The sequence below is a fragment of the Entelurus aequoreus genome, linkage group LG04 (assembly GCF_033978785.1).
Source record: "Entelurus aequoreus isolate RoL-2023_Sb linkage group LG04, RoL_Eaeq_v1.1, whole genome shotgun sequence".
NCBI lineage: Eukaryota > Metazoa > Chordata > Actinopteri > Syngnathiformes > Syngnathidae > Entelurus > Entelurus aequoreus.
In genome coordinates, this window is record NC_084734.1 from 25,849,988 (window position 1) to 25,876,285 (window position 26,298).

The 26,298-nt window shown below is 40.3% G+C and overlaps 1 protein-coding gene across 3 annotated transcripts in view; it reads right to left on the reverse strand.

The window, feature by feature from the left end:
• The window catches only part of gopc (golgi-associated PDZ and coiled-coil motif containing), a 24,634-nt gene extending 834 nt beyond the window's left edge, over positions 1–23,800 (reverse strand). Inside the window, exons 1-8 of one of the 3 annotated variants that reach the window (XM_062044446.1) lie at positions 23,316–23,800; positions 19,216–19,380; positions 18,640–18,663; positions 11,047–11,222; positions 3,883–4,048; positions 3,717–3,812; positions 1,386–1,550; positions 1,138–1,303 (exon numbers count right to left, since the gene is read on the reverse strand). In XM_062044446.1, coding sequence (XP_061900430.1) covers positions 1,138–1,303; positions 1,386–1,550; positions 3,717–3,812; positions 3,883–4,048; positions 11,047–11,222; positions 18,640–18,663; positions 19,216–19,380; positions 23,316–23,576 — 1,219 coding nt within the window. In that variant the 5' untranslated portion in view covers positions 23,577–23,800. The remainder of the gene's footprint in view (positions 1–1,137; positions 1,304–1,385; positions 1,551–3,716; positions 3,813–3,882; positions 4,049–11,046; positions 11,223–18,639; positions 18,664–19,215; positions 19,381–23,315) is intronic. The other 2 variants (XM_062044448.1, XM_062044447.1) reach the window with 2 other exon arrangements.
• Positions 23,801–26,298: the final 2,498 nt, after the last annotated feature.

Sequence of the window (26,298 nt, forward strand, 5' to 3'; positions counted from 1 at the left end):
GATATTGTAATATAATCAATCTAGCGTCTTTAGCATTAGCTAATTAGCTGAGTCTGTGTTAGTATTATTAACTTACAATGACATTCTTTTTGTATGTTTCAGTTTCACCAACTTATAATTAAATTTAGCAAAACCTCATTGTGGAGTTATTGAGTCGGTTTAGCTGATTAGAGAGTTAGTTCTGCAGCTAGAAGGTCCATGAGGGTGACTTCTGTTTTTTTTTGATCAGCCGTTTTACTGCTGTGTTACAGACAGTGTTTGGAAACAATTAAGGTATGTAAATAAACTTCCATCCATCCATCCATTTTCTACCTCTATCGGGGTCACAGGGATGCTCGAGCCTATCCCAGCTGCATTTACAAAATATTTCTGTGTAAATAACTCATTTCACAACATATATATTTGTGGCTTGTAGTTTGGTGCGGCTAATATACAGAAAAATATTTTTCCATAAATTTATTTGGTGCCGCTTTTATACTGTTGCATTGTATAGTCCGGAAAATACTTAATTTTCCCCCGTGGAAGAAGAAGCGCTTCTTCTTCTACGGGGGAAAATGAAGTCGGCGGCTGCTTACCGTAGTTGCGAGACCTAAACTTTATGTAAAGACCCAAAAATTGTTCCTATTAAGAGACACGCTTACGACGCAGAGTTTAAACTCAAGCCGATCAGTCACGCAGTAGAACACGGGAATAGAGCAGCAGCGAGAGAATTTAACATTAACGAATCAATGGTTCGGAAGTGGAGGAAGCAACATCATGACCTGCGCCAAGTAAAGAAGACTAAACAGAGTTTCCAAGGGAACAAAGCGAGATGGCTACAGTTGGAGGACAAACTCGAACAGTGGGTTGTTGAACAGAGAGCAGCAAGTAGAAGTGTCAGTACAATCACTATTTGTTTTGTTGACATTCCCTTTAGCGCAGCTCCATCTAATGGATGCATAACGTAACCCCAGCCTCTACTGTAGCGTCTATTCTATGCGCCTTATAATGCGGTGCGCCTTATATATGAACAAAGTTTTAAAATAGGCCATTCATTGAAGGTGCGCCTTATAGTGCGGAAAATACGGTAGTATTGATTGTAGTATGGTGCTTCGGCGACATCAATCCATCACTTTATGGGTGTTAATATGAACACACCTTGTAACGATGCTGAGCCACCATTAGGCGGCCCATTGTCGTTCTCCTCCAGCTCATCCAGGTAGAGTCTGTAGCGATGGCCGTTGTCGTCTTCATACTCCACGTTCTCGTCATCGCTGTCTACCTCTGGAGCTACGTACACCACTTCGAACTCGATCTGCCCCGACTGGTATAAAAAAGGAACGCAAAGATGGCTTTGGAGAAAAGTATGTGTGTGTTTCCTGTGCATGCCAGTGAACTGGCGATACCTGCTGGGAGAGAATGGTGACAGCCTCCTTGTGTTTGGCGTCTCTCAGATTAATGCTGTTAACCGCCAAGACGGCGTCTCCAACATGCAAACCACCACATCTGTCAGCAGGCTGGCCTGGGTGGATCTCTGAGATGAGAATAGGAACACCGTGCTCCTTTCCCCCCTAACAAACAAACAAACACACACACACACACACTGTTACACTCCTGTTAAAAATTTGAAGACCAGTTGAAAAATGGCAAAAATTTACATTTTCCACTGTTGGATATTAAGAAGGTTCTAAAGTACAGCTTCAACATGCAAAAATAAAAAATGGGAGTAAGCCATAAAAATGTGAGTTATTGTAAACAAGCACAAAACTGAAATAAAAAATATTTACATTTAAAAATAAGAAAGCCACAATGTACAATACAGGCCAAGAGTTTGGATACACCTTCTCATTCAATACGTTTTCTTTATTTTTATGACTATTTACATTGTAGATTGTCACTGAAGGCATCAAAACTATGAATGAACACATGTGGAGTTATGTACTTAACAAAAAAAGGTGAAATAACTGAAAACATGTTTTATATTCTAGTTTCTTCAAAATAGCCACCCTTTGCTCTGATTACTGCTTTACACACTCGTGGCATTCTCTCGATGAGCTTCAAGAGGTAGTCACCTGAAATGCTTTTAACTTTAATAGTGTGCTTGAAGCTCATCGAGAGAATGCCAAGATTGTGCAAAGCAGTAATCAGAGCAAAGTGTGGCTATTTTGAAGAAACTAGAATATACAACATGTTTTCAGTTATTTCACCTTTTTTTGTTAAGTACATAACTCCACATGTGTTCATTCATAGTTTTGATGCCTTCAGTGACAAGGGACAATGTAAATAGTCATGAAAATAAAGAAAACCCATTGGATGAGGAGAAGGTGTGTCCATACTTTTGGCCTGTACTGCAGATTCCATGTCATTTTCTGTCAGGTATTCATTCACACTTTTAGGATCTTGTGTTGGCGAAGGCAAAAAATATTTTTATCTTATGTTTGTTTCCGATTGGTCGGCCGTCAAGACATGGACGATCCAAATGAAGGTTGTTACAGGTGCAGAGTGCAGTACAACAACCATCAGACGGCATCTGCAAGAGAAGGGTTTTAAGAACAAAACACATCTTCGAAGGCGTCGTTTCTTTCAACGCCACAAAATAGCCCGTTTGGAATTTGCACGAGAACACCAAACATGGAATTCTCTGATGAGAAAACATATAACTTTGGCAGTCCTGATGGCTCCCAACATTACTGGCATGACAAGGAGGTCCCACCTGGGATGTTTTCTGCTGGACACAGTGGAGGCGCCATCAGGACCTGGGCTCTTGTTCCTTTAATGGAGTTTAGGGTTGAGCAAACGTGTCGTACGGCTGCTGGCTATGTGGAGATGTTGCAGGAAGCATTCCTCATGACTGAAGGCACTCGTCTGACTGGTAAAGACTGCTTTTCCAACAACGCTGCAGTTCACAATGCCCGCCTGACAAAGGACTTCTTCCAGAGGAATAACGTCTCTCTTTTGGACCATCTTGTGTGCACCTGATATAAATCCAATTGGGAACAGTTGGGAATGGATGGAAAGGGAAGTTTACAAAAATGGACACCAGTGGATTGGAGCAACATTCCCACTAACTAGAAACACTGGCATCAAGCAAGCGGAAAACCAACTTTTGAGGTGTTTTTTGTTTTTTTTTAGCTGTGATCTTAAACTTTCAATCAAGTTGATGAACAGCATATTTCAGTTTAATGCTCTTTTGCAATAAAATACTCAACATATTTTGTCTCACTCCTATTTCTTCTTCTTGCACTAAGCTCTACTTAGAACCTTCTTAAGATCCAACAATGCGAAATGTAAATGCTTAAAATCTTTCAACTGGTCTTAAAAGTTTGGCTCAGGAGTGTGTGCCAAATCTTCAGAGTTCTGGCTGAGGCATGAATTTACAATACAAGGCTCCATTCATCGGTCCCTCAATGCAGACAAGATGGTGACTTCGGGCTCAGATTCACCATGTTTCTACCTCCAAACACGGTGAGTCAAGTTGATGGCTCAAATTCGCCTCTCATGTCTCATGTGACCACATCCTGTTCTCCCAAGCCGGTCTCATCCAGAAGTTTGGCAAACTTCAGATGGGCCTTTTCATGTGCTTTTATGATCTGATGGACCTTTCAACAGTGATCTTAATGTGTTAACGCAAATAGAGACCCTCTGAGACCCTCCTGTGTAATTCTTAGCTGATCCTTCACAACAGGAAGTACTCAGTGATTGACTCTTATCTTCTATTTCTGGTTTGGTATGCTCACCGTGATGGAGATCCCCAGACCCTCATGGTCCTCTTTGACTAGGGACACTTTCCTGATAGGACCCACTCCTTGACTTTTCTTCAGCATGTCTGGGTCCTACAATCACAAGACCTCCGTTTCAAAAGCAGGATTCAGAAGTGACAATGTCAAAACTGCCGATACCCACATGTCCGATAGGCGAGGGAAGTGGTTTCTTTGGATCATTGCGCCCCCTGCATGCTCGGATGACAGTTTTGTGGCGGTGAAGGTGGATCTCAGCCTCCAATTGGTTCCACAACTTGTCGTGTGCCGGGCCTTTCATATCACGACCCAGTAACTGGATCTGTTGCACCCTGGAATTAAAATACCACAAATATTTGCAAAACAGAGGAGATCTAGAGATCACATGTTTATCATCTGCATAACAGTGTGGACCAATCAGTGTCTTTTAGGCGGAAGGAGGCAGCAGATATTTTTGATGTGTTGGTCAGCTAGCAGCTTCCGAAGCCATTAGAATTGATTGGGGATGGTAATCGAAAACCGGTTCTTGTTTACAACTGGCTCCCAGTGTTTCGATTCCTGGGAATAATTTGCCAGTTTTGTTAAAGAAGCACAAAAGCTGGAGCTTTATTAGTGACAACGGGGCAACTTGCCATACGTAAAAAGTGGATATTTCTTCAAAAAAAGAAAATACCAGCAGAAACATTAGCACACGCATGATGTGAAAACTTTGAATAAATGACTTGTTTTTGATCCCGTCCGATCTGGAAGTGAACCTGCACAAGCAGCAACAGCGTTGTCAGCGATGTACTGCAGGTATACATGAAATGAATATGTCTCATGCAAATCATGACGAAACAGCATCTGACTGGCAGGCTGCACGCTTCTGTCTGAGATTTGTTCTTCACAGCAAAGACATTGTAATTAGTCAAAACAATCTCATGACCTTCCTGAAAAAAACATATATGCTTACATTTCTGCAAAATAATGGTTCATGTTCATAGCTGATAGCTGCATAATTGACAGATCCATCCATCCATCTATTTTCTACCGCTTGTCCCTTTCGGGGTGGCGTGCAGGAGCCTATGTTGCACAGTTTTATTGGAATTGACTTGCTTGTATTTGTCACATACTGATAGTTTTACTTTTGCGTGATCAGTTCATATTCTTTTAAAAATTATTGTTTTATATATATGTATATATATTTTTTATTTTTACAGTAGACGATTGATTTATTATAATATTATGGCTATTTTCAAAAATTGCTTTTTCCTGGGGAACACCTGAGTCCCAACCCTAGCACCCCATGGATTGTCGCTAATTAACATGTTTGTGATATTTTCATCCAAATGAGAAACGATTAGAATCGATAAATCGGGGCGGCATGGCGTAGTGGGTAGAGCGGCCGTGCCAGAAACCTGAGGGTTGCATGTTCGCTCCCCGCCTCTTACCATCCAAATCGCTGCCGTTGTGTCCTTGGGCAGGACACTTCACCCTTGCCCCCGGTGCAGCTCACACTGGTGATTGAATGATGAATGATGGGTGGTGTTTGGAGGGGCCGTAGGCGCAAACTGGCAGCCATGCTTCCGTCAGTCTACCCCAGGGCAGCTGTGGCTATGAAAGTATCTTACCATCACCAGGTGTGAATGAATGATGGGTTCTCACTTCTCTGTGAAGCGCTTTGAGTGTCTAGAAAAGCGCTATATAAATCTAATACATTATTGGGACGGCGTGGCGAAGTTGGTAGAGTGGCCGTGCCAGCAATCGGAGGGTTGCTGGTTACTGGGGTTCAATCCCCACCTTCTACCATCCTAGTCACGTCCGTTGTGTCCTTGGGCAAGACACTTCACCCTTGCTCCTGATGGCTGCTGGTTAGCGCCTTGCATGGCAGCTCCCGCCATCAGTGTGTGAATGTGTGTGTGAATGGGTGAATGTGGAAATACTGTCAAAGCGCTTTGAGTACCTTGAAGGTAGAAAAGCGCTATACAAGTATAACCCTTTTATCATTTATCATTTATTATTATTATTATTATAAAGAACCGAATCGTTAAGCATGATTGAAAATGGAATTGGGATCGTCATAATCTTAACAATTCCCATCCCTAGTGCTGATTCTGGAATTCATCCGAAACACACAACATTTATTCCTGAAGTACAGCCGTGACGCTATCTTGCTGCGTAGGGTTATTTCATTCATGAACAGTATTCATTTAAGAATAACATTCAGATAAAAGTTATTTTTAGTAAAACTAAATACTTCAATTTTAAGTCACAAAATCTCGCTAAATTAAAATGTGACAATATTTCTGCTTTAGAGGGGAAGTGCACTTTTTGGGGAATTTTGCCAATAATTCACTAGAACACATCTGTTAGTTTGCTTTTTAATGCATTTTAACTCGTAAATAAATGTACATAATAGTCTGTTTACGATGGAGTCAATATGAGGTGGGCATTTTGCCCATCACCCACAATTCTTATGTGAGAAAAGAACACACTTGTCTTTCCCTTTTCTGTGCCTTCTAGGTAACCACCTCATGCTAGCAGTTTCCTTAACAATGCAGGTACCGTCATTGGGATTAACCTGTTCCGCCCAAAAAGACATCCAAAAAACTCCAACAACGCTCTAATTACACGCTCTAATAAACCTGCATTTAAACCAAGTTGTATCGACATTGTTGTTTTAGGAGCTAACACAACAAAAGTAACAAGTATCTGGCTAACTTTTTTGTTTTGCTGCAATGTGCCTTCAACTCGGAAGAAGTCGCTTCGAGTGTGTGCCAAGACAAGTCATGCGTCACAAACTTTCACATTAAGATGGATTTTCCGAAAAACTACTATTTAAGGTGGGTTTGGTGACTACTATCTATGGCAATGGAGGAGACATCCATCCATTTTTTACCGCTTGTCCCTTTCGGGGTGGCGGTGGGTGCTAGAGCCTATCCCAGCTGCACTCGGGCTGAAGACAATGAAATCGAAAGTAATAACAGCAGTTTAGACATGTTAGCTCGAGTTGTTGTGTAGCTAACTTAGCCTTCTACTGTAAGACAATGGCATCACCGTCCTTTGACAAAATACAGCATGATTTTACTATAAACTACTTTTAAGTGGATCAGTGCCTACTCAGTGTTTGGCAAAGGACGAGTAAGTTATACAATTCCTTATAAAAAAAAAAAAATTTTTTTTTTTTTTTTTTTTTTTTTTTTTTAATGTTTTCCTTGAAGACAGTGAATCCCTGTACATATCCAATGGATACTTTTGGCAGTTTTAAAAGACCAAGAGCCAGCTTTCTTACTTATTCGAGAGAGGAGCTGCTCACTCTGAAAACATCGGGGCGTACTGGTGTCCGACACTCCATTCCAGTGGAGCTAAGGAAGAATCCTCGGGGCTGCAAAGTGGGGGCTAAGCTAAAGGCTAAGCGAGAGGAAAATCGACAGCACTACAAACCATCCATTCCTTCCGTCATCATGGGGAATGTGAACTCGCTGCCAAACAAGATCGACGAGCTTCATGGACTAAAAAGCCAGCGTGCATATCGAGAGAGCAGCCTGTTTATCTTCACGGAAACGTGGCTAAACCATCTGGTACCGGATGCTAACGTGGACCTGCAGGGATTCACCGCAGTGAGAGCTGACAAGAGACACTAAAGCATGTGGGAAAAGCAAAGGTGGGGGGCTCATCATATACGTTAACAACCGCTGGTGTAACCCGGGACACATCTCCGTGAAGAAAGTCTTGTGTTGCCCGGACCTGGAGCTACTAGCTGTTAGCCTCCGGCCATACTATCTGCCGAGGGAGTTCAGTCACGTGATCTCCCTCTGTGTTTACATTCCCCCGAGGGCAGATGCAGCCAGTGCATGTGAGTGATCCACGCCATCACATCAAGGCTACAGACAAAACATCCTGAGGCTTTTTTCATCATTTCTGGGGACTTCAATCATGCTACTTTGGACTCAACGTTAGCTTTTTACCAGGCTGTGGATTGTCCCACGAGAAACAACAGGACAATTGACCTACTGTATGCTAATGTCAAGGATGCATACAAGGTCACACTCCTCCCCCCACTAGGGAAGTCTGACCACAATCTTGTCCATTTGCAGCCAAAATACACCCCCCTGGTCCAAAGGCAGCCTGTTAACACTTGCTCTGTGAGGAGATGGTCCCCTGAAATGGAAGATGCCCTCAGGGACTGCTACAACACCACAGACTGAGACGTGCTGCTTCCACAGGGTGAGGACATTGATGGGCTGACTCACTGTCTCACGGATTACCTCAACTTCTGTATGGACGTTATCTGCCCTGCTAAGACTGTTCGGTGCTACCCTAATAACAAACCCTGGGTAACACAAGAGGTTAAAGCTGTCCTCAACAAGAAGAAAGCTGCCTTCAGGAGTGGAGACAGGGAGGCAATGAGAGCAGCACAGCGGGAGGTGAAACAACGCGTGAGGGAAGCTAAGGACAGCTACAGGAAGAAGCTGGAGCAGAAGCTGCAGCAGAACAACATGAGGGAGGTCTGGGAAGGTGTGAAAACCATCACAGGCCACAAGGCAAAGACCAGAGCTGTTGGGGGGACAATAGAGAGGGCCAATGAGATGAATAACTTCTTCAACCGGTTCAACCAGCCCGTGTCCTCTCCACCCCTCACTCCCCATCGCAGCCACCCCCTTTCCCCTCAACGCACCTCCCCCCCAGCCATGGCAACACCCCCCTCCACCACCTCTACGCAGGCATTAGTCATCTCTGCGGACCAGGTCAGAGGTCAACTGAGGAAGCTACAGCCTAGGAAAGCAGCAGGCCCAGACAAGGTGTGCCCCCGACTCCTGAAGACCTGTGCTGCAGAACTGGGTGAACCACTCCAGCGGATCTTCAACCTCAGCCTGCAGCTGGGGAGAGTGCCCACCCTCTGGAAGACGTCGTGCATCGTTCCAATTCCCAAAAAGAACTGCCCCAGTGAGCTGAACGACTACAAACCAGTGGCGCTCACCTCTCATATAATGAAGACAATGGAGCGGCTCTTTCTCAGCCTCCTCAGACCTCAGGTGCAACATGCCCAGGACAGCCTGCAGTTTGCGTACCAGGCAGGCGTTGGTGTGGAGGATGCTATCCTTTACCTGCTGCACCGAGCCCACTCACACCTGGATAAGGGAAATGGCGCTGTGAGGATCCTGTTCCTGGACTTCTCGAGTGCCTTTAATACTATCCAGCCCCGCCTACTCCAGGACAAGCTGGACAGAATGAGAGCGGATCCCTGCCTGGTTGCCTGGATTTCAGACTACCTCAACGATAGGCCACAGTATGTCAGACTGAAGGACATCACATCTGACACTGTGATCAGCAGCACCGGAGCACCGCAGGGAACGGTGCTGGCCCCTCTTCTCTTCACCCTGTACACCGCTGACTTCTGCTACAACTCAGAGCTGTGTCACATCCAGAAGTACGCGGATGACACAGCCATCGTCGGGTGCATCAGGGACGGCAGAGAGGAGGAGTTTCGGAGGCTGGTGAGGGACTTTGTTGTCTGGTGCCACAGGAACCTCTTGCAGCTCAACCCTTCAAAGACCAAGGAGCTGGTCATTGACTTTGGGAGGTCGAGTCCAAGGTCACAACCTATTGTGATCGAGGGAGTCGAGGTACAAACCGTGGACTCATTCAAGTACCTCGGGGTGTGGGTGGACAACAAGCTGGACTAGACTGTTAACACGGACCACTTGTACAGGAAAGGACAGAGCAGGCTGTACTTCCTGAGGAGGCTGCACTCCTTCAACGTCTGTAAAAAACTATTGTGGATGTACTACCAGTCTGTGGTTGCCAGTGTTCTGTACTACATCGTAGTGTGCTGGGGGGGCAGTATACCTAAGAAGGACAGCTCCAGACTGGAGAAACTGATCAGGCGGGCCGGTTCTACGATCGGACTAAAACTGGACTCACTGGTGACGGTGGCAGAGAAGAGGACTGTGGAAAAACTAGTGAGCATCCTGGATGATGCCAGTCACCCTCTGCATACCGTTGTCAGTAGCCAGAGGAGCCTGTTCAGTGCTAGACTGCTTCATCCCAAGTGCAGGACTAATAGACTAAAAAACTCCTTTGTCCCACACGCCATTAGACTGTACAACTCCTCTCTGGGAGGGAGGGGGGGTACTAGAATGACGGGGGATGCAAACCAATAACAGTGTAATACGTTTTCATAACATGGTCACTAATGCCTAGTTTCTCTTGTTATATTCTTATTTTACTGCTATATTTGTACTCTCATTGATGCTTTTTGTTTTTATTCTATTGTAATATTTTTCTATTTTGTTTAAATTTATACCCCCATTATTTACTTTTTTAAATTTGATCTCAATTCTGTACACTGCTGCTGGAATTTTAATTTTCCTGAGGGAACTCTCCTGAAGGAATCAATAAAGTACTATCTATCTATCTAACGTTTGCAATGTAGCTCGTAGTGTACCTTACAACCTTGAGCCTTTAATTGTTTACAAATCGAAGCAGAGTTGTAAACGGTATTACTAACCATCCATAACCATAATTGTTATATAACATCACAGTTATATAACAATTTCATCATGCTCTCATGTTTGATGACAAGAAAAAGGGTTCTACTCTATAGCTAATTATCGTAGCTGCAAAGTGTATGCAGAACAACACACAGCTGTGGTTTCAGCACACAGAAGCCCAGTTCTAACTTAGAGAAATTACCCAGGATGTGACATCGAAGACTTACCTGGGGATGGCGTGGCGCGGTTGGGAGAGTGGCCGTGCTAGCAACCTGAGGGTTCCTGGTTCGATCCCCACCTTCTACCAACTTAGTCACGTCCGTTGTGTCCTCGAGCAAGACACTTCACCCTTGCTCCTGATGGGTCGTGGTTAGGGCCTTGCATGGCAGCTCCCGCCATCAGTGTGTGTGTGAATGGGTGAATGTGGAAATAGTGTCAAAGCGCTTTGAGTACCTTGGAGGTAGAAAAGCACTATACAAGTATAACCCATTTACCATTTACCTAGGATGTGACAAAGTATTTCCACGTTGTGGCCATATTTTAGTGGCCAAGCAACTTTTAAAGGATGCCCCAGGCTACTGGTAAGGACTGTAATTACAGTATGAAAATGTGTTTACCACGGTCATGTCTGGACCCAATTAACAGTGATAAATGAAGGGCGACTGTGTAACATTTCTTAACCAGATTTTTTTTTTTTTTTTAAATACATGCATCATAGCCAGTTATGCAAATCACGTTATTCTGACACCTCCGAGGCCACGTCCCACCACACAAATGGTGACACCCCGGCCGGCAAAAGTTGATTGTCAGTCAGTGGGAAACCTGACCAAAACCACAACTTGAAGACATTTCATTACCTGCCAGCCAGTTCCTTGTCCAAGTACTTGGCAGCAAGTCGAGCACCGTACACTTCAGCCTGAAGTACAGCCATGTGACGGCGAAGAGCCTCATTTTCTTTCTTGTACAGTCTAACGTCAGCCTCCAGTCTCGCTTCAGACAATTTATCCTTCTTGCTGGCCTCAAGCTCCTGTTCCTAGAAAAAAACAATACATGTGAACACAACACAAAAACAAGCACCACAAGCAACATCGGAAACAGTTTGAAGCACAGCTTCTTTCGTTATTTAAAACAAGAGCACCAGACTAGTGTACCAGAGAAGCTACTGTGTGCTATTTGTGTGGATATTTGCATTTATGTTTGCTATTATTATATGTAAATGTATGAATATTTATGTTGTGTTCAAAATCGCAACTCTTTTTTTTTTTTTTTTTTTTTTAACAGAGTGTGATGTTCATTTTACACTGGAATCATAATTCCTTTTTCATTTGTCAAATCTGAAGTATGGTGTTAAATCCCCTTTTGTTCTACACACACAATGATCTTCCTACAGTTTGTGATACAATGAACTGACAGAGTACTGTTCTTTTATGGAAAACATGCACAGTAAGATGATGTATTTTAATAAACAACGCTCAAAAATAGTTAATTAGTTACAGTTACAAATGACTTCTGCCAAAAAGTATTTGATTTAGTAACTCAGTTACCTCATTATAAGAGTAATTAGTTACTCAGCAAATCTTTCAATTCGTTATTACGTTCGATAACATCTTTAACATCGATATATATATATATATATATATATATATATATATATATATATATATATATATATATATATATATATAACTATATTAACTGATTGAAGAGGAAAAACACTATATACTCTATTTTACAACATTTGGCTGAACTCAGTAGATTGCAATGCGCCATATAATATGCATAGAAACAAAAATGTATAAAAATTAATATTTCATAAGTAACAACATTAAATATTGAAAGTACAAAACTCAATACGGTACCAAAAATGTAAACTTAGGTAAAAAGACACAAAAGAACATTTGGCCTTTATGTAGTGTAATTTTCTGCACCTGTATACCAAAATACATCCTGGAATAACTTTTGATAAAACTAGTAGCAGGTTTTGGGCAAATAAATGACATGCGTTCAAGTAAAACGTTTAAAATTGTTCCTGATCGACATTCTGACAATAAAATTAAAACGGTGATGAAGTTCTCCACAATCAATGCCATGTTTGTGTACACTGTGAGCTCAGGGGAAGTTTACAAACAGCTTACAGAACGCACGGTTTGTTCACCCTAACCCACCTACAGCACAGTACGGGTAATTTCCACTCAGTGGAGCTTTTTTCTTTCATTTGAATGGTGATATGAGATATTTTATGTTATCAGATTTATCAATGCGACATCATAATTCCTTACACCTAACAATACTGTATCCTAATGCTGCTGTCTACTGTGACTCTGGTTCATTTTGTCAATCAATTAATCAATCAAACTATATTTATATATCACTTTTCATGCACAGGCAAGTGGCAACACAGTGTTTTACACACAAAAAAGAAAAAAAGAAAAGAAAACATGCACACACAGCACTGTTGACAATAAGAAATCATTGTGTGACATTTGTGTTTGTTTTTTCAGTAGCAAATTTCTTCTCCTTGATAGGTGAAACTGTGGTAATTGCGGCTCCAGTCAGACATAACAATATCTCTTCCTCTCTAACATAGCGGCAAACATGTCTTCAGTCCAGTCCTCCACCGAAATAGCTCTGCATTCACGTGAACAGAATGTGGGGCTAGAGGATTTTAAGAAGAAAAAAAAACTAATTGCGATCTGATGAGTGAAGAAACAAGTCATGGTACTTTTCACCCGTCAGTCAACATATTCTTGTCTCAGTTGCACACATTAGAACAATATGCAATAATCCACTTTAAAAAATTATTGTGTTTATGTGTACAACGTTCATGTTTACACCGTCTTGCCGCAGCCTCGTCGCCGTCAAACCATTTCAAACTAAGAGAAGAGAAGTTCTTTAAGCCATTTTACACTGTCAAATTCCGATTTTTTTTCTACATTTAAAACACTTCCTTGTGGTGTACACCAGTGGTCCCCAACCTTTTTGTAGCTGCGGACCGGTCAACGCTTGAAAATTTGTCCCACGGACCTGGGGGGGAACGTGGGGGGGTAGTTTTTTATTTTTGTCATAAAAAAATACAATCATGTGTGCTTACGGACTGTATCCCTGCAGACTGTATTGATCTATATCAGGGGTCACCAACCTTTTTGAAACCAAGAGCTACTTCTTGGGTACTGATTAATGCGAAGGGCTACCAGTTTGATACACACTTAAATAAATTGCCAGAAATAGCCAATTTGCTCAATTTACCTTTAACTCTATGTTATTATTAATAATTAATGATATTTACACTTAATTGAACAGTTTAAAAGAGGAGAAAACACAAAAAAAATGACAATTAAATTTTGAAACATAGTTTATCTTCAATTTCGACTCTTTAAAATTCAAAATTCAACCGAAAAAAAGAAGAGAAAAACTAGCTAATTTGAATCTTTTGGAAAAAATTTAAAAAAGAATTTATGGAATATCATTAGTAATTTTTCCTGATTAAGATTAATTTTAAAATTTTGATAACATGTTTTAAATAGGTTAAAATCCAATCTGCACTTTGTTAGAATATATAACAAATTGGACCAAGCTATATTTCTAACAAAGACAAATCATTATTTCTTTTAGATTTTCCAGAACAAAAATTTTAAAAGGAATTCAAAAGACTTTGAAATAACTTAAATTTGATTCTACAGATTTTCTAGCTTTGCCAGAATTTTTTTTTTTAATTTTAATCATAATAAGTTTGAAGAAATATTTCACAAATATTCTTCGTCAAAAAAACAGAAGCTAAAATGAAAAATTAAATTAAAATGTATTTATTATTCTTTAAAATAAAAAAGATAAATTTACTTGAACATCGATTTAAATTGTCAGGAAAGAAGAGGAAGGAATTTAAAAGGTAAAAAGGTATATGTGTTTAAAAATCCTAAAATCATTTTTAAGGTTGTATTTTTTCTCTAAAATTGTCTTTCTGAAAGTTATAAGAAGCAAAGTAAAAAAATAAATGAATTTATTTAAACAAGTGAAGACCAAGTCTTTAAAATATTTTCTTGGATTTTCAAATTCTATTTGAGTTTTGTCTCTCTTAGAATTAAAAATGTCGGGCAAAGCGAGACCAGCTTGCTAGTAAATAAATACAATTTAAAAAATAGAGGCAGCTCACTGGTAAGTGCTGCTATTTGAGCTATTTTTAGAACAGGCCAGCGGGCGACTCATCTGGCACCGCGTTGGTGACCCCTGATCTATATTGATATATAATGTAGGAACCAGAAATATTAAAAACAGAAAGAAACAACCCTTTTGTGCGAATGAGTGTGAATGAGTGTTAATGGGGGAGGGAGGTTTTTTGGGTTGGTGCACTAATTGTAAGTGTATCTTATGTTTTTTATGTTGATTTAATTTAAAAAAATGTAAATTTTTTTTTTGTTTGTTTTGTTTTTTTATTTCTTCTGCGGCCCGGTACCAATCGATCCACGGACCGGTACCTGGCCGCTGCCCGGTGGTTGGGGACCACTGGTCTACACAACATGTAATGGTGGTTATTTGGTCAAGATTTTGCATAGATGATGTTTTACAGACTTTTTTCAAGCTGCTTACTGACTGTCTCTTCAGGATGCGCCGTTTTGTCTTATTTACGTGCCTCCTGCGTCTTCTCTGCATCATACATTTAGTAGTTTTTAGTCCTTCCATATGGAATTTACTGACAAATATAAGTTAGAACTATACGTTAATTTGTATTAGAAATGGCAACAGTAGAGGATGCATGAAAAAGAAGGAGCTTATTGACTACAGCGCGGCAATGGCAGATTCGCCCAAAGCACTTTGAGTAAATTTACATCATATATGGATAATTAGCTGACTTGTGAAAAACGTCACAGGACAGAGTAAATTCCAAATGGCTCGTTTAGAGGAAGTATGAAGGAAGGCAAGATTGTTTTATAGATATCTACGAAATGCTTTCACGTTTTGATTTCAAATTTTCGGGATCCATGTAGATCCCAAATACACAACAGCAGGTACCAATAAGCAAGAAAAGTTGATTTTGCATAAGACGTCCTCTTTAAAACTTTCTGCAGATCTAGTGTAGTAATACAACACAAGTGTTGTTCGTTATTAGCACGCTGACTGAATCTACTGCAGCGCTCACAAATTTGCCGATTCCTGTAATCACGTTTGATTGGCCAGCAGGTCAGCAACGCAAGGCTCAACAATTCTGATTCGAAGACTGGGGAGAGAAAACATTTTAAATTAAAAAAAACCTCTGCCTTTTGACATAAAGTTATTGCAGTAATTAAAACTTAAATGTCAATTCGATGTCAATTAACTGTGCAGCCCTAATGGAGTGTGATGTGGACAACTCAAACTTGGATATGTCTTTAGCTGTTTGCGGGCAATCAGTGTAGACAACTCAGACGGATGTGGCGATACAAAAAGGCAGCATGGGCAATTTGCATATGAAACACAATACATCACAAACAGCTTGTAACTGCGAATCGGTTCACTTAAAAGAGCTTGTTTACAAATCTCTCTACTTTTCATATCTTTGTAAGGGGTTGAACTTACCAAATCAGTACTTTTTTTCCCCTACTGTATGTGTTAACTACTACACTACTCTCTTTACCACTAAAGGTTGGAGTCTTTGTGCACCTTACAATTCGATTACAATTACAATTCAGGAGCTACGATTCGATTAAAAATCGATTATTGATGCATCTTTAATTTATGTACATTGATGCAGTTTTACATTTCTTTTCGTTTCACGAAAGAAGTGTTTATCACTTGCAACTTAAAAAAAAACTTAATTTGGAATTAAAAAAAAAAAAAGAGTTAAATTAATTCCCACATTTATTAAATTAATGAAAATGTGTGCAAAACTGCACCATATATGCCCGATAATAAAGGCACTGGTTGGATCTCTTGGTGCGGTGGCTCGCTGCAGTCAGCCAAGTTTTAGAACTGTCTGTATTATTTTATTTACAATAATTTACAATTATTGACGTTAACTAATCAATTCTATAATCGTCCATGTCCAAATTGCGATGCATCTAAAAATCGATTTCCCCACCTCTAAGTAACACTACTGTTAAGTTCTCATACACTCACTGCTAGACTGTTCAAAAAGTAAAATGAACCAATAAATATTACAGTAACTCAAAGTCAATCACAGTTCTGGGATAATAACTTGTGTACTTAGTCGAGGTGGGAACCTTTGGGCACCTCACGATTCGATTACGATTCAGGAGCTACGATTTGATTAAAAATCTATTATTGGTGCATCTTTAATTTATGTATGTTGATGCAGTTTTGCATTTATTTTTGTTTCACTAAATAAGCGTTTATTACTTGCAGTTGCAACTTAAAAAAGCAATTCTTTTGGAATAAGAAACAGTTAAAGGCCTACTGAAACCCACTACTACCGACCACGCAGTCTGATAGTTTATATATCAATGATGAAATCTTACCATTGCAACACATGCCAATACGGCCGGGTTAACTTATAAAGTGCAATTTTAAATTTCCCGCGAAACTTCCGGTTGAAAACGTCTATGTATGATGCCGTTTGCACGTGACGTCAATGGTTGAAACGGAAGTTTTCGGACACATTGTATCTCAATACAAACAGCTCTGTTTTCATCGTAAAATTCCACAGTATTCTGGACATCTGTGTTGGTGAATCTTTTGCAATTTGTTTAATGAACAGTGAAGACTGCAAAGAAGAAAGCTGTAGGTGGGATCGGTGTATTAGCGGCTGGCTGCAGCAACACAACCAGGAGGACTTTGAGGATAGCAGACGCTCTATCCGACGCTAGCCGCCGACCGCATCAATGATCGGGTGAAGTCCTTTGTCGCGCCGTCGATCGCTGGAACGCAGATGAGCACGGGTGTTGATGAGCAGATGAGGGCTGGCGTAGGTGGAGAGATAATGTTTTTATCATAGCTCTGACGAGGTCCCGTAGCTAAGTTAGCTTCAATGGCGTCGTTAGCAACAGCATTGCTAGGCTTCGACAGGCGGCACAGCATTAACCGTGTAGTTACAGGTCCAGTGTTTGGTTCGGTGTCTCCTGATAGTAGTATTGTTAATCTTCTGTCTATCCTTCCAGTCAGGGGCTTATTTATTTGGTTTCAATCTGCATTTAAGCACGATGCTATCACGTTAGCTCCGTAGCTAAAGTGCTTCACCGATGTATTGTTGTGGAGATAAAAGTCACTGTGAATGTCCATTTCGCGTTCTCGACTCTCATTTTCAAGAGGATATAGTATCCGAGGTGGTTTAAAATACAAATCCGTGATCCACAATAGAAAAAGGAGAGAGTGTGGAATCCAATGAGCCCTTGTACCTAAGTTACGGTCAGAGCGAAAAAAGATACGTCCTGCACTGCACTCTAGTCCTTCACTCTCACGTTCCTCATCCACAAATCTTTCATCCTGGCTCAAATTAATGGGGTAATCGTCGCTTTCTCGGTCCGAATCGCTCTCGCTGCTGGTGTAAACAATGGGGAAATGTGAGGAGCCTTTCAACCTGCGACGTCACGCTACTTCCGGTACAGGCAAGGCTTTTTTTTATCGGCGACCAAAAGTTGCAAACTTTATCGTCGATGTTCTCTACTAAATCCTTTCATCAAAAATATGGCAATATCGCGAAATTATCAAGTATGACACATAGAATGGATCTGCTATCCCCGTTTAAATTTTTTTTTTAAATTTCAGTAGGCCTTTAAATTAATTCCCACCTTTATTAAATTAATGAAAATGTGTGCAAAACTAAATCGTAAGTGCCCGATAGTAAAGAAGCTGATTGGATCTCTCGGTGAGGTGGCTCGCTGGAGTCAGCCAAATTTTAAAACTGTCTGCCTTACTTTGTTTACAATAAATAAATCGATTATCGATTGTTGACGTTTACTAATCATCTAGCATCTAAAAATCGATTATTTCTCCCACCTCTTGTACTTAGGAAGCAATACCAATGATGACAAATTCATAATGGTTATTCACCAGAGGAAAACACATGGGAGAAGCAATTATTAAAGTACCACTTAAAGACTATTAAAGATATATATTAAAAAGGTGCTGCAGGTGGTACCTACAGACCATCAGTCTGCAGACTGAACTACATGCCCTGAAGCACTGATCAAGGTCTGAGACCAGACCTGACAGGAGACTGTCATTTCATCAGGGGCATGATCGGATGTCACATTTTAAATTGAATTTTGAGCAGTCTTTGATCTACTTTATGCAGTTTAGTGCTTAGTGGACTTTGTTATTTTCAGCACCATGTATGTATCACTATGTACTAGTAATCATTTCAAAAGATTTTCACCTGGACAACAGTATTTCATTTAACATTTCAAATGCTTCTTTTAACTTTTTGAACAGTGTATAATTTCTACATGCATATGCAACTAAGAAATGTATTTTCAGTAAAAACCTAATACATTCTTTTTAAAATACACACATAAACTTACCATCTGTTCCAATGTACAGGCAGGCTTTAGCGGAAAAAGAGGGAGCAGCAGAAGAGAGAGAAGTCACAGATTAGAGGAACGATCAATTCAAGCTTCAGAAGTAGTGAGTAGTAATTATTCAACGTCATTGACAGGCATATGAAATGCTGGGATTGCAACTTCAGAAGAGGATTTAAAGACCATAATGTCAATGCAGCAAAGGTAGGAAGAGAAAGACAAGTCCATGCCCCCACCCCATTAAATGGGGGGAAACGCATAAGAAAACGCAAACGCATCAGCTGCGCACGTGTGCATGTGTTCGTCTTTGTTTTTTTATTATTTTCATCCAAGATATACATGTATCTCAATAATTAAGAGTATGAGAATTAAGACATGAAAGCAACCTAGTAGTAAAAGTCCATCTTGTTGTTGAACACAAAGATAATGTGATACAGACCTAATAACTGCCAAGCTGGGCACCTTCACTCCACTGAATCAACAATCAATAAATTGATAAAGCCTATATTAACTATTTTTCTCGTGATGGGTGTGATTAAGAGGTTTTGAGACGACAATAAGTGAAGAAAACCTGTTTACCAGTCGATGTTTGATGGAGTCAGACTCTGGAGCTTGACCTTGCTTGGCATGGAGCTGCAGCTGGAGAGCGTGAAGCTGCAGAAGCTGGTTGTGGACTTCTCTCTCCACCACCACCCGCTCCGCCTTAGCCTCAGTCAGCTCAGAGCGTAGGTCTACGAGCTGGGCCTGGAAAGATGGGAGGCAGTGAGCACAGGGGGAGGAGCAGCATATAAATTCTACAAGTCTGTGCCGCTGAAGACAGAATTCATTAGAAGGGGTGTAACGGTATGCCATGGCCATGGTTTAGTGCTAACCTCAGTTTTAAAGTGAGTCAGTTTATTTTGGGTACAGCAAGGGGACAAAATGCAAAACATAAAACTGCGTAACTTTTCTGTAAACAACCTTAATGATTTTTAACCCTAAAACATGCTGGCACTGGCAGCCAATTCTCTAATTAACACGATTCTTAAATACAAATGATAGAAATAACATATGAATATTTATTAATTAATTAATATATAATAGGTTACAATTAGGGGTGTTCCAATCAGGGTTTTAGGTTGCTGATTCCTATCATCCATGAGTGAGATCTGCCAATACCGATCACATGTAGATACTGTACTGGAATTTTATATTTTATTTTACAGTGAGTGCTATTAACAGTGTGGCTACAGTGGGTCTCCAAAGTTTTTCCAAAAAGGACCGCATCCTGAAAAATTAAACGAGGGTCCATTTTTGTGAGACACACATTTCCATTACGGTAATGCAATAAATGTAGTGGGAATTAATATAACTATTTTTCATTGCAAATGCACTGTTTTAAAAGTGATAAACGCCTATTTACAGAATCAAAAATAAATATAAAACTGCATCAACATAGATGATTTAAAGATGCATCAATAATTGTTTTTTAATCGAATCGCAGGACCTGAATCATAATCAGAATTGAATCGTGAGGTGCCCATAGATTCCCACCTCGAGTTGTTAACAGCAGACTGGACTGGAAAGACAACAGCAAAGCTGTATACAAGAAGGGCATGAGCAGACTCTTTTTCCTGAGGAAGCCTAGGTCCTTTAATCATGTGTGCAGCAAGCTGTTGCGGATCTTTTTTCAGTCTGTTGTGGCCAGTGCCCTGTACTTTGCAGTGGTTTGTTGGGGGAGCAGCACCAGCAAAATACAAAATAGACTTTAACCGGATTGACAAACTGATCCGGAAAGCCGGCCAAACTATTGACACGCAGTTGGAGGCGTTTGTGTCAGTGAGGGATAGGAGGACACTGGACAAACTGCTCGCCATCATGGACAATCCTGTTTACCCAGTCCACCAGACAATTGAGGGACAGCGGAGCTCATACTCCCACAGGCTCCTTCAGCTTTGTTCCCACAGTATTCGATTAAAGAAATCCTTCATTCCACACTCCATCCAGCTGTATAATCACTCGCCATACAGCAATAGATTATATCTGTCTATTACCTGACCGCTTCTATGTTAGCTACCTGTCTTTGTTTATAAAGTAAATTTTCTGCTGGATCTACTCTATTTTATGGCGCCCTTTTTTTTGCTGCAGCTGTTACATATACTTTAATGTTGTACATGGTAATTGAGATTTGTTATAGATTGTATATATTATACAAAAATATAATATAATATAATAATATATCTAAAAAATATTATATGCTGTATAATATGTAAATATTACATATATGTTATATTTTATATTGCTACTATGGTACATTTTTAGTCTACTTTATACCTGCATTATCCTTTCCAGCCTTACCCTTTCCATCCTTTGCAACAGAGCTACTGTGTGGAACAATTTCCCTTGTGGATCAATAAAGTTTGTCTAAGTCTAAGTCTAACCTTATAGTTCATTTATATGATTTACGGCGTGGCGAAGTTAGTAGAGTGTCCGTGCCAGCAATCGGAGGGTTGCTGGGGTTCAATCCCCACCTTCTACCATCCTAGTCACGTCCGTTGTGTCCTTGGGCAAGACACTTCACCCTTGCTCTTGATGGCTGCTGGTTAGCACCTTGCATGGCAGCTACCGCCATCAGTGTGTGAATGTGTGTGTGAATGGGTGAATGTGGAAATACTGTCAAAGCGCTTTGAGTACCTTGAAGGTAGAAAAGCGCTATACAAGTATAACCCATTTATCATTATCATTTATAATTTAATTAATTGTTGCCATGTAAGAGGAGAACTAGCAGGGTTTATCTATCCCTCCCCCTGCAACCTCAAACAGTGAACAGAGAGGACCCCACATGACCCCTCTGTCCATCTCCAGCTAACCTCAAACACATTCTCGTTGGCTGCAAGACAAGTCTGTCACAAGGGCGCTACACCTGGCGGCACAACCAGGTTCTGAAGTGTCTAGCAGTCACGTTAGAGGCCAGAAGAGTGAAGATCAATGCCCTGCCCCGCCAACATTACATCATACATCCACAAGAGAGTTCATCTAAGAAGGTGCAGAGTCAACCAAAGGCCATATACCAGACATAAGCCAGCTCAGAAGGGCTCATGACTGGAAAATAGCGGTGGATCTCAATCAAAAGCTCTGCTTTCCTTCAGCGATAGCCAGATCAAACCTCAGACGAGACCTTGTGCTCTGGTCCTCCTCACTGCATATCATGTACATAATAGAACTCACGGTTCCCTGGGAGGCTGCTGTGGAGGAGGCCTTTGAACGCAAAAGACTTAAGTACACCGAACTGGCAGAATGGATGGAAGGCCAAGGTCTGCCTGAAGTTGGCTCCAGAGGTTTTGTGGGCCAGACAACCCTCAGGCTGCTTAAGGACATTAGAGTTTGAGGCCAAACCCTGCGAAACACCATCAAAGCCCTCAAAGGAGCAGCAGAGACAAACAGTCAGTGGCTATGAGTGAAGAGGAGAGACACCATCTGGAGCTCGAGTAAGACCTACAGCACATAATGGTTAAAAGCAGAGGGGGCTCACCTGGGACGCCAGGTGTTGCCGATGAGCCCTCTGGAGGTGTCGTGGGCCTATCATTGAAACACCGGTGAAGAAGGGTGCCCACCTGATGACCCCAATGAAGCTGCCAACCATCCCCCTCCTCCTCTCCGTCCCCCATTTTGCAATCCCACCCAACCAGGTCCAACACCATAACCGCACTGAAGCAGCTCCGAAGGAGGTAGCCCATTGTTACCACTCTCCTCAGGTTATTTTGTATCATGGGAGTGTTGCATCTAGTCCTAAAATTGAACATATTTCCAGTTTCTCATCACATGTATAGGAGTAGGAAGAAGCATAGTTTATTTAATCCTATTCCTTTTCGTTTCATAAAAAATTCTAACACATTTGTTTGCAGTCAATGTGTAAAACAACAGTGAATAAATAAGTAAATAAACAGATAAATAAGAAAAACATTAAAAACATACACACAATAAAATTCTCAAAAATAAATAGTTAACAAATAATTGAATAGGATTGTCTATTTTTTCAATAAGGATCAATGTTTTATCAGGAACCTTCTTCCTAGGACTTTGTAAACATTTCAGGCTGGGAGTTTTGTTCCCTGTAGTCCCTGTAGTGTGTGTTTCATAGTTGTTAAGTAGCCAACTAAATGCCAATGGATGTGTTAGCTTTGACAGCTAGCAGCTAACCTGTGTATTTTAACAAATATGGCACATTGCACAGGTCAGAACTGCGTCAACCTGTCTTACAGATCACCTCGTCTGAACAGAAACGCTTGAATGATGTCCAAACTCCCACGGCCTGCTCGCTGTATGAGTGTCAATTATGTCCGCCCTGGGATCGGTAGGACGTGAGTTCAAAACGAGTCATACCAAAGATGAGAAAAATGGAACCCATTACCTCCCTGTTTGGCACTCAGCATCAAGGGTTGGAATTGGGGGGTTCAATCGCCAAAATGATTCCTGAGCGTGGCCACTGTTGCTGCTCACTGCTCCCCTCACCTCCCAGGGGGTGAAACAAGGGGTCAAATGCAGAGGGTAATTTCCCCACACCTAGTCTGTGTGTGACTATCATTGGTACTTAAAAAAATAATGTGTTCTTTACAGCCAACATTCAGCATCAATCATGTTTATAGCGTTGACGTCATGCATAAAGTGAGGTAAACCCGCCTCAAAGAAGAGCAACTAACCTCCAGTTTGTGGTTCAGTTGGAAAACAGTCTGGGCTTTGTGGCACAGCTGAGCGAAGCAGGAGCTCAGACTGGTCATCTTCTGCCTGCCCTCGTACGTAATGTCCACCTGGTCCGGGTCTATTTCCCCGAGCAGCAGGTCCACGTCCACGAAGGCCTTGTCGAACTCCTTCTCCAGCACCTCCAGCCAGCGGAACACCGACATGCCCGGGCTGAGGGCCGAGCTGTGGCCCGCAGGGGAACATCCGGCAGAGGCGGACATGGCGACAACGCAGCAAACGTTGACGTTAGCTCAGCAACTAACCAACGTTTGCTGACTTAAACGACAAGGAATCCTCTTTGTGTTGTAGCAGTAAATGATATTAAAACTCGACGACGTAAAGTGTGATAGTTAACGAGTGAAATATTTCTAATGGAAGTCACTGCTGACCAGGAAGTGCCACAGCTGTAGTGATCCCACCTAGCGACTACTTACGTCTGGCTGATCCTAGGACAAAGCAATGGATCATCGATGGGAGCTGTCATCTTGTATATGAGTACGGGGGAAAAAATCATACATTTAGTGTTTTACACACACAAACACACATATAAATATATATATTTTAATATGTATATATATATATATATATATATATATATATATATATATATATATATATATATATATATATATATATATATATATATATATATATATATATATATATATATATATATATATATATATATATATATATATATATATATATATATATATATATGTTGTTGTCTGTTTATCTGTGTTGCATTCGATTCAATATCGATTCCTGGGGTCACGATTCGATTCAAAATCGATTTATTTTTTTCAATTCAACACGATTCTCGATTCAAAAACGATTTTTTTTTCCGATTCAAAAGGATTCTCTATTCATTCAATACATAGGATTTCAGCAGGATCTACCCCAGTCTGCTGACATGCAAGCAGAGTAGTAGATTTTTGTAAAAATGTTTTATGTAAAGGACAATGTTTTATCAACTGATTGCAATAATGTAAATTTGTTTTAACTATTAAATGAACCAAAAATATGACTTATTTTATCTTTGCGAAAATATTGGACACAGTAGGTTTTTAAGCTTATGAGATGTTATGCAAGTGTAAGCCACTGTGACACTATTGTTCATTTATTTTTATTTTTATAAATGTCTAATGATAATGTCAATGAGGGATTTTTAATCACTGCTATGTTGAAATTGTAACTAATATTGATACTGTTGTTGATAATATTCATTTTTGTTTCACTACTTTTGGTTTGTTCTGTGTCGTGTTTGTGTCTCCTCTCAATTGCTCTGTTTATTGCAGTTCTGAGTGTTGCTGGGTCAGGTTTGGTTTTGGAATTGGATAGCATTGTTATGGTATTGCTGTGTATTGTTTTGTTGGATTGATTGATTTAAAAAATAATAATAATTTTTTTTTTTAATTTAAAATTAAAAACAATTAAAAAAATATATTTTTTAAAAATGAGAATCGATTCTGAATCGCACAACGTGAGAATTGCGATTCGAATTCGAATCGATTTTTCCCACACCCCTAATATACAGTATGTACATATATATATACAGTATATGTATATATATAGTATATGTATATATATATATATATATATATATATATATATATATATATACAGTATATATTTTTTTTTATATATATATATACACACATATACATACATATATACACACATATATACACGTATATGTGCATATATACATACATATATACACGTACATACACACACATATACACATGTATACACACATATATATATACACACATATACATACATATATACTTATACACTTATATATATATATATATATATATATATATATATATATATATATATATATATATATATATATATATATATATATATATATATACACACATATACATATATGTATATACATACACACACACACGCACACATATATATGTGTATATATGTACATACAAACCCCGTTTCCATATGATTTGGGAAATTGTGTCAGATGTTAATATAAATGGAATGCAATGATTTGCTAATCCTGTTCAACCCATATTCAGTTGAATGCACTACAAAGACAAGATATTTGATGTTCAAACTCATAAACTTTATTTATTTTTTGCAAATAATAATTAACTTAGAATTTCATGGCTGCAACACGTGCCAAAGTAGTTGGGAAAGGGCATGTTCACCACTGTGTTACATGGCCTTTCCTTTTAACAACACTCAGTAAACGTTTGGGAACTGAGGAGACACATTTTTTAAGCTTCTCAGATGGAATTCTTTCCCATTCTTGCTTGATGTACAACTTAAGTTGTTCAACAGTCCGGGGGTCTCCGTTGTGGTATTTTAGGCTTCATAATGCGCCACACATTTTCAATGGGAGACAGGTCTGGACTACAGGCAGGCCAGTCTAGTACCCACACTCTTTTACTATGAAGCCACGTTAATGTAACACGTGGCTTGGCATTGTCTTGCTGAAATAAGCAGGGGCGTCCATGGTAACGTTGCTTGGATGGCAACATATGTTGCTCCAAAACCTGTATGTACCTTTCAGCATTAATGGCGCCTTCACAGATGTGTAAGTTACCCATGTCTTGGGCACTAATACACCCCCATACCATCACAGATGCTGGCTTTTCAACTTTGCGCCTATAACAATCCGGATGGTTCTTTACCTCTTTGGTCCGGAGGACACGACGTCCACAGTTTCCAAAAACAATTTCAAATGTGGACTCGTCAGACCACAGAACACTTTTCCACTTTGTATCAGTCCATCTTAGATGAGCTCAGACCCAGCGAAGTTTTAACTTGCACTTACAGATGTAGCGACCAACTGTAGTTACTGAGAGTGGGTTTTTTAAGTGTTCCTGAGCCCATGTGGTGATACCCTTTACACACTGATGTCGCTTGTTGATGCAGTACAGCCTGAGGGATCGAAGGTCACGGGCTTAGCTG